General features: G+C 45.8%; 1 protein-coding gene across 1 annotated transcript in view; it reads right to left on the bottom strand.

Annotated features, from left to right (window-relative positions):
• The window catches only part of LOC112068462 (uncharacterized), a 164,120-nt gene that overhangs the window by 87,929 nt on the left and 66,928 nt on the right, over window positions 1–9,263 (bottom strand). The window contains 2 exon segments of the mRNA XM_070438164.1: window positions 7,854–7,898; window positions 8,122–8,222. Coding sequence (XP_070294265.1) covers window positions 7,854–7,898; window positions 8,122–8,222 — 146 coding nt within the window.

The raw sequence follows: 9,263 nt of genomic DNA, 5'->3' as shown, positions 1-9,263 counted from the left end.
GGGTCTCAGCCTCTTGACGTCTGTCCCTCCCTTCCCCCCCTCCCTTTACTCCTAACACCTCTCTCTCCCCCCCTCGGCTTCCTCTTCAGTCTGACTCCTGCCCCCTCCCCCACTCCTTGAAGACTATGCTTGTCTAACCAATGTATTCGACCATAAATTCAAATATTTATATATCCACCATGCATGTGCTCAAGGTAGTTCGCAACTCTCTGGAAACTCTGCCCGACACACTCCCGTCCCTCTCTCCCCTATACATCCTCTCTCTCTTCTCTCTCCTGCTTTAATTCTCTCTTTAGGAGTCTACAGTCTTGACTTCAGACGCCCTCTCCCCCCTCTGAGCGGTTCTCCAGTTCTTGACTCTAGGCCCGCCTACCCCCCTCCAGCTCATAGTCTTATGATCTCCCCTCCCCCTCCCTACCTCCCGGCTCTCAGTCATTACTTGATCACTGGCCCCTCCCCCCCCTGGTATTCTCCGCAGTTCTTGACTCAGGCCCCTCCCACCCTAAGGTTCTCTCGTTCAATGACTCGGCCCCTCCCCCCTACCGGTTCTCAGTCTACTCGGCCCCCTCCCCCCTCCAGGGTCCGCTCGTTGTCTCAGGGCCCCCCTCCCCCCCTCCGGTCTCCGTCTTGACTCGGCCCCCTCCCCCTCTCCGGTTCTCTGTCTTGACTCGGCGCCCCTCCGTGTCTCAGTTCTTTGACTCTGCCCCCTCCCCCTCCCAGGTCTCAGTCTTTGATTCGGGCCCCCTCCCCCCTCTGGTCTCGGTCTTGACTCGGTCGCCCCCAACCCCTCCGGTCTCGGTCTTGACTCTTGCCCCCTTCAGGTCTCGGTCTTGTCCTCGGCCCCCTCCCTCCTCCGGTCTCGGTCTTGACTCTGCCCCCTCAGGTCTCGGTCTTGTCTCGGCCCCCTCCCTCCTCCGGTCTCGGTCTTGACTCGGCCCCCTCCCCCCTCTGGTCTCGGTCTTGACTCGGCCCCCTCCCCCCTCTGGTCTCGGTCTTGACTCTGCCCCCTCCGGTCTCGGTCTTGTCTCGGCCCCCTCCTCCTCCGGTCTCGGTCTTGTCTCGGCCCCCTCCCTCCTCCGGTCTCGGTCTTGTCTCGGCCCCCTCCCTCCTCTGGTCTCGGTCTTGACTCTGCCCCCTCCCCTCTGGTCTCGGTCTTGACTCTGCCCCCTCCCCCCTCCAGGTCTCGGTCTTGTCTCGGCCCCCTCCCGGTCTCAGTCTTGACATTGCAATTTATTGCCCTGGCCACAACCTGCATCCTCATGCGTCTGAGCATGCCTAAGGCACCTTCACAGGATGAGCAGGAGACACTGGACATCTTTCTTTTGTGTTATCAGAGTCAGTAGAAAAGTCTCTTAGTATGTCCTAAGTTTTCATAACTGTGACCTTAATTGCCTACCCGTCTGTAAGTGTTGTTAGTGCCTGAACGACCGTTCCACAGGTGCATGTTCATTAATTGTTTTATGTTTAATTAATGACATGGTCCAACCTGACATAAACCGCCATTGAATAAAAAACTACTGCAGCCGTCTTCGGGCTGGGCGCTGTTGTCTGGGCCTCTGGCAGCTCCATGGGGGTGCCACAGGGTTCAAATCTCGGGCCGACTCTTTTCTCTGTATATATCAATGATGTCACTCTTGCTGCTGGTGATTCTCTGATCCACCTCTACGCAGACGACACCATTCTGTATACATCTGGCCCTTCTTTGGACACTGTGCTAACAAACCTCCAAACGAGCTTCAATGCCATACAACACTCCTTCGCAGGCCTCCAACTGCTTTTAAATGCAAGTAAAACTAAGTGCATGCCCTTCAACCGATTGCTGCCCGGCACCCTCCCGCCCGACTAGCATCACTCCTCTGGACGGTTCTGACTTAGAATATGTGGACAACTACAAATACCTAGGTATCTGGTTAGACTGTAAACTTTCCTTCCAGACTCACATAAAGCTTCTTCAATCCAAAATGTTATCTAGAATCAGCTTCCTATTTTGCAACAAAGCCTCCTTCACTCATGCTGCCAAACATACCCCCGTAAAACCAGCAGCATACCACCCTGCATACCACTGCTGGCTTGCTTCTGAAGCTAAGCAGGGTTGGTCTGGTCAGTCCCTGGATGGGAGACCAGATGCTGCTGGAAGTGGTGTTGGAGGGCCAGTAGGAGGCACTCTTCCCTCTGGTCTAAACAAAGATCCAATGCCTCAGGGCAGTGATTGGGGACCACTGCTCTGTGTAGGGTGCTGTCTTTTCTTTCGGGGACGTTAAACGGTGTTCCTGACTCTCTGAGGTCATTAAAGATCTCCATGGCACTTATCGTAGCAGTAGGGTATCCGGTGTGTTAACTCGCCACTGCAATTCCTGCGCCAATCCCTCTGGCCCTCAAACATCACGGTCACCTAATAATCCCCAGTTTACAATTGGCTCATCATCCCCCTCCTCTCCCCTGTAACTATTCCCAGGTCGTTGCTGCAAATGAGAACGTGTTCTCAGTCAACTTACCTGGTAAAATAACGGTAAATAAAAAATATATAAATAAAAACTGACCATCCTCTACTTCCGCTCTTGACTTGTTCTTTTACAAAATAGCCTCCAACACTCTTCAGCAATTGGATGTTGTCTATCACACAGTGCCATCCATTTGCCACTAAAGCCCCATATACTACCCACCACTGCGACCTGTACGCTCTCGTTGGCTGGCCCTCGCTACATATTCGTCGCCAAACCCACTGGCTCCAGGTCATCTATAAGTGTATGCTAGGTAATGCCCTGCCTTATCTCACGCTCACTGGTCACCATAACAACACCCACCAGTAGCACCGTGCTCCAGCAGGTATATCTCACTGGTCCACCCCAAACCAACACTTCCTTTTGGCTGCCTTTCCTTCCAGTTCTCTGCTGCCAATGACTGGAACGAATAGCAAAAATCTCTAGCTGGATTCTGTCTTACTTATCCTCTCCTCTTATCCTAACTTTCATCCAGCCATCAGCTCGTCAGGCCCGAACTTATCCACACTTTTTCCTCTGTACCTGTATCTACTTGCCACACACCCAATACCTCATCTCCCCATATTTATTACTTACCCTCTTGTCTTTTGCACTGTACGTTTTGTTTATGTGTAACTCTGTGTTGTTTGTTTTTGTTTTCGCACTGCTTCTGCTTTATCTTGGCCAGGTCTCGCAGTTGTAAATGAGAACTTCGTTCTCAATCTGGCCTACCTGGTTAAATAGGTGAAATAAAAATAAAAAATCTTAAAAAATTAACAGCATGGGAAATAGTGTTTAAACCCTTTACAATGAAGATCTGTGAAGATATTTTTATTTACGAATTATCTCTTGAAAGACAGAGTCCTGAAAGGGGACGTTTCCTTTTTTTGCTGAGTTTAGTACGTACTTTTTCCATATTCTCCCTTCAGTCTTGATTCATGACTCTTTGTCTTTCTATCTGGTTCTATCTGGTTCTATCTGAACCCATTTTTAGACAATGCCTTGAATTTGTTTTAACAGCTTTATTTATCTATTTCGGTAAAAGAGTATCTCAATATTGTCATCAGATTGTTAGATACTTGTTTTTGTCGACTAAGCTAATTCTAGTTTTGTGCCCTCCTCGAAGCGCGTCTCTGACCAACACCGACATCATGTTTGTGAAAGATCCATTGCTCCGTGACACATCTTTGTAAAATACGCCGAGCAGTAACGACTATCATAGTCACGTCAATGCCATTCAGGTGCACTCTTCATAAGAATACTTCTTCATAATGCTTATAAACACATTTATAAGGGTTATGAGCTATACATAATGCATTATAATGCACGACAGAGCGTAATAACTGCTAATCAAACCATTCAAATCATTCAATAAAGCATTAGACTATTTGTATGGCTTGATCTGTGGATTCTTCGACCCATCCCACATATACTCATTTATTTTATTTATCCTTTCAGAAAAGAAAGTTACTTACAGTTGGAGAGCAAAACTCTGGGCAGGTAAGTGGGTTTTCAGTGTGATCGTAAAGTTCAGCCACGGTCTGCACTGAGCCGCCTGGCTGAGCACTGCAGCACTTCTAATGAAATACACCTTCGGCAGCATTCAGCACAGCTGCAGTGACTCTGTTCTCTCAAGATGAGAGCTCTATGTTATTTATGATGCAGCCATCATCGGCCATCAGGGAGCTAGATGATCTGGCTGTTTAAAGTTTCAGCCATCATCGGCCATCAGGGATTAGATGATCTGGCTGTAAAATGGAGCCATCATCGGCCATCAGGAGTTGATGATCTGGCTGTAAAATGAGCCATCATCGGCCATCAGGAGTTAGATGTTACTGTTTAGATTCAGCCATCATCGGCCATCAGGGAGTTAGATGATCTGGCTGTAAAATGGAGCCATCATCGGCAATCGAGTGATGATCTAACTGTTAAGATCACCATCATCGGCCATCAGGAGTTAGTATGATCTAGCTGTTATTGCGATGCAGCATCATCGGCCATCAGGGATTAGATGATCTAGCTGTAAGATGGAGCCATCATCGGCCATCAGGGAGTTAGATGATCTAGCTGTAAGATGTAGCCATCATCGCCATCAGGGGATTAGATGATCTAGCTGTAAGATGGAGCCATCATCGGCCATCAGGGAGTTAGATGATCTAGCTGTAAGATGGAGCCATCATCGGCCATCAGGGAGTTAGATGATTGGCTGTAAAATGCAGCCATCATCGGCCATTCAGGGGATTAGATGATCTAGCTGTAAGATGGAGCCATCATCGGCCATCAGGGGAGTTTAGAATGATCTAGCTGTAAGATGGAGCCACATCGGGCCATCAGGGAGTTAGATGATCTGGCTGTAAAATGCAGCCATCATCGGCCATCAGGGGATTAGATGATCTAGCTGTAAGATGGAGCCATCATCGGCCCATCAGGGAGTTAGATGATCTATCTGTAAGATGAAGCCATTCATCGGCCATCAGGGAGTTAGATGATCTGGCTGTAAAATGCAGCCATCATCGCCATCAGCGATTAGATGATCTAGCTGTAAGATGGAGCCATCATCGCCATCAGGGAGTTAGATGATCTAGCTGTAAGATGGAAGCCATCATCGGCATCAGGAGTTTGATGATCTGGCTGTAAAATGCAGCCATCATCCGGCCATCAGGGATTAGATGATCTAGCTGTAAGATGGAGCCATCATCGGCCATCAGGGAGTTAGATGATCTAACTGTTTTAAGATTCATGGTCAAACTGAATGGGTCAAACTGTCATCTATAGCTCTACCCCAGAGGACTTAATCAGATTTTATTAATTAGTTCAGGATTAGGTTTATCCTTCATTTAAACATGTCTTTTGTGTTGTAAGAATGTGCGATTTAAGCTCTGTTTAAGCCAATAAGTCACCCCGAATAAAGTAAAGTGTCTGCAAAACAAATGAACTCATAATAACGCAGTCTCCCGACGGAATGTTTAGGAGAGTTTAGAAAGACCGTTGTAATTATAGGACTATAACATACTGTTTGTGTAGAAAGTATAAAAGTGTCATTGTGACACTAATGTGAGTCAGTTTACTCTGGTTGAGCCAGGCTAACTACTAATTTTTTTATCACCGAGCAACACACACAGTCTCTAAATAATCCTCGTAATTAATTCTTTAATCTTTTTTTCTGTTGTTTCTTCCCTGCAGGCCGGTTCCATCTGAGGTGTCGTCAGAAAAGAGTTGGTTACCCAGGAACCCCATGAAGCTGGACAAAGAGGCCTTACCTGACCTAGAGGAGACAGACTGCTACACAGCCCCGTTCAGCAGGGGCACGCATGCACCAGTAGGTTACACACACACACACACCACACACACACACCACACACACACACACACACAACACACACACCACACACACACACCACCACACACACCACACACACACACACACACACACAACACACCCACACACACACAACAGACAGACAGACAGACAGAACAGAACAGACAGACAGACAGACAGACAGAACAGACAGAACAGACAGACAGACAGGACAGACAGACAGGACAGACAGGACAGACAGACAGACAGACAGACAGACAGACAGACAGACAGGACAGACAGACAGACAGACAGGACGACAGAAGACAGTACAGGACAGACAGCATGTGAATAGGGATAGAATAGACAGACAGCTTTGTGAATAGGATAGAATAGACAGACAGACTTGTGTATAGGGTAGAATAGACAGGACAGTTGAATGGGATAGATAGACAGACAGCTTGTGAATAGGGAGTAGAATAGACAGACAGCTTGTGAATAGCGATAGAATAGACAGACAGCTTGTGAATAAGGATAGATATAGACAGACAGCTTGTGAATAGGGATAGAATAGGACAGACAGACACGCTTGTGAATAGGGATAGAATAGACATGACAGACGCAGCTAACAGCGTGAATAGGGATAGAATAGAAGACAGACAGACAGGACAGACAGACAGACAGACAGACAGACAGACAGACAGCTCTAACAGCTTGTAAGAGGGATAGGATAGACAGGACAGACAGACAGACAGACAGACAACACTCTAACAGCTGTTGATATGGATAGAATAGACAGACAGACAGACAGACAGACAGAACAGACAGCTCTTACACTTGTGAATAGGGAATAGAATAGATAGCAGACAACAGACAGCTCTAACAGCTTTGATAGGGATAGAATAGATACAGACAGACAGACAGACAGACAGACAGACAGACAGACAGACAGACAGACAGAACAGACACACACACACACACACAGCTCTAACAGCGTTGTGATAGGGATAGAATAGATAGACTGGGCTATTTGTATTCTATGATGTGTGTTTGTATAGCTGCATTGGAAGAGTAGAGGGGACATGATTAAAGGGCTATTATAATACAGCCTACAGCAGCGGTGCCTGGTTCTGACAACCCTAATCTCCCTTTCTTAACTCTTTTTGTTTCATCTCCTCATCTCATTCTGCCATTTTGTTTTCATCTCCTTCATCTCATTTCTGCCATTTTGTTTTTCATCTCGTCTCATTCTGCCATTTTTGTTTTCATCTCCTCATCTCTTTCTCTGCCATTTTGTTTTCATCTCCTCATCTCTTTCTGCCATTTTGTTTTCATCTCCTCATCTCATTCTGCCATTTGTTTCATCCGTTCTCATTCTGCCATTTTGTTTTCATCTCGTCTCATTCTGCCATTTTGTTTTCATCTCGTTCTCTTCGCCATTTGTTTTATCTCGTCTCATTCGCCATTTTGCTTTCATCTCGTCTCATTCTGCCATTTGTTTTCATCTCCTCATCTCTTTCTGCCATTTTGTTTTCATCTCTGTCTCATTCTGCCAGTGTTGTTTTCATCTCCTCATCTCTTTCTGCCATTTTGTTTTCATTTCTTGTCTCTTTCCTGCCGTTGTTTTCATCTCCTCATCTCTTTTCTGCCATTTTGTTTTCATCTCGTCTCTTTCTGCCAGTTTGTTTTTCATCTCCCTCATCTCTTTCTGCCAGTTGTTTTCATTCCTCCTCATCTAACTCCCTGATGGCCGATGATGGCTCCATTTTACAGCCAGATCATCTAACTCCCTGATGGCCGATGATGGCTCCATTTTACAGCCAGATCATCTAATCCCCTGATGGCCGATGATGGCTGAAACTTTAAACAGCCAGATCATCTAGCTCCCTGATGGCCGATGATGGCTGCATCATAAAATAACAACTAGAGCTCTCATCTTGAGAGAACAGAGTCACTGCAGCTGTGCTGAATGCTGCCGAAGGTGTATTTCATTAGAAGTGCTCTGCAGTGCTCAGCCAGGCGGCTCAGTGGCAGACCGTGGCTGAACTTTACGATCACACTGAAAACCCACTTACCTGCCCAGAGTTTTGCTCTTCCAATCTGTAAAGTAACTTTTCTTTCTGAAAGGATAAATAACAATAAATGAGATATTGTGGGATGGGTCGAAGAATCCAACAGATCAAGCCATACAAATAGTCMTAATGCTTTATTGAATGATTTGAMTGGTTTGATTAGCAGTTATTRACGCTYATGTCGTGCATTATAATGCATTATGTATAGCTCATAACCCTTATAAATGTGTTTATAATGCATTATGAAGAAGGTATTCTTATGAAGTGCTACCTGAATGGCATTCTGATATTCATCTGCTCGGCGTATTTACAAAGAGTGTCCCACGGAGCATGGATCTTCACAAACATGATGTCGGTGTTGGTCAGAGACGGCTTTCGAGAGGGCACAAAACTAGAAATTAGCTTGTGACAAAAAACTAGTATCTAACAATCTGATGACAATATTTGAGAAAATACTCTTTTACCAAATAGATAAATAAAAGCTGTTAAAACAAATTCAAGGCATTGTCTAAAAAATGGGTTTCAGATAGAACCAGATAGAACCAGATAGAAAGACAAAGAGTCATGAATCCAGAACTGAAGGGAGAATATGGGAAAAAGTACGTACTAAACTCAGCAAAAAAGGAAACGTCCCCTTTTCAGGACTCTGTCTTTCAAAGATAATTCGTAAAAATACAAAAATAACTTCACAGATCTTCATTGTAAAGGGTTTAAACACTGTTTCCCATGCCTGTTAATTTTTTWAAATTTTTATTTTATTTCACCTTTATTTAACCAGGTAGGCCAGTTGAGAACAAGTTCTCATTTACAACTGCGACCTGGCCAAGATAAAGCAAAGCAGTGCGACAAAAACAAACAACACAGAGTTACACATAAACAAACGTACAGTGCAAAAGAGCAAGAGGGTAAGTAATAATATGGGGATGAGGTAGTTGGGTGTGCTATTTACAGGTACAGTGATCGGTAAGCTGCTCTGACAGCTGATGCTTAAAGTTAGAGAGGGAGATATAAGACTCCAGCTTCAGAGATTTTTGCTATTCGTTCCAGTCATTGGCAGCAGAGAACTGGAAGGAAAGGCAGCCAAAGGAAGTGTTGGTTTTGGGGGTGACCAGTGAGATATACCTGCTGGAGCACGTGCTACTGGTGGGTGTTGTTATGGTGACCAGTGAGCTGAGATAAGGCAGGGCATTACCTAGCATACACTTATAGATGACCTGGAGCCAGTGGGTTTGGCGACGAATATGTAGCGAGGGCCAGCCAACGAGAGCGTACAGGTCGCAGTGGTGGGTAGTATATGGGGCTTTAGTGGCAAAATGGATGGCACTGTGATAGACTACATCCAATTTGCTGAGTAGAGTGTTGGAGGCTATTTTGTAAAAGACATTGCCGAAGTCAAGGATCGGTAGGATAGTC

This window comes from Salvelinus sp. IW2-2015, unplaced genomic scaffold (assembly GCF_002910315.2).
Source record: "Salvelinus sp. IW2-2015 unplaced genomic scaffold, ASM291031v2 Un_scaffold537, whole genome shotgun sequence".
Lineage (NCBI taxonomy): Eukaryota > Metazoa > Chordata > Actinopteri > Salmoniformes > Salmonidae > Salvelinus > Salvelinus sp. IW2-2015.
The sequence above is the reverse complement of the archived record's forward strand: the minus strand, read 5'-3'. Positions and strand labels throughout refer to the sequence as shown.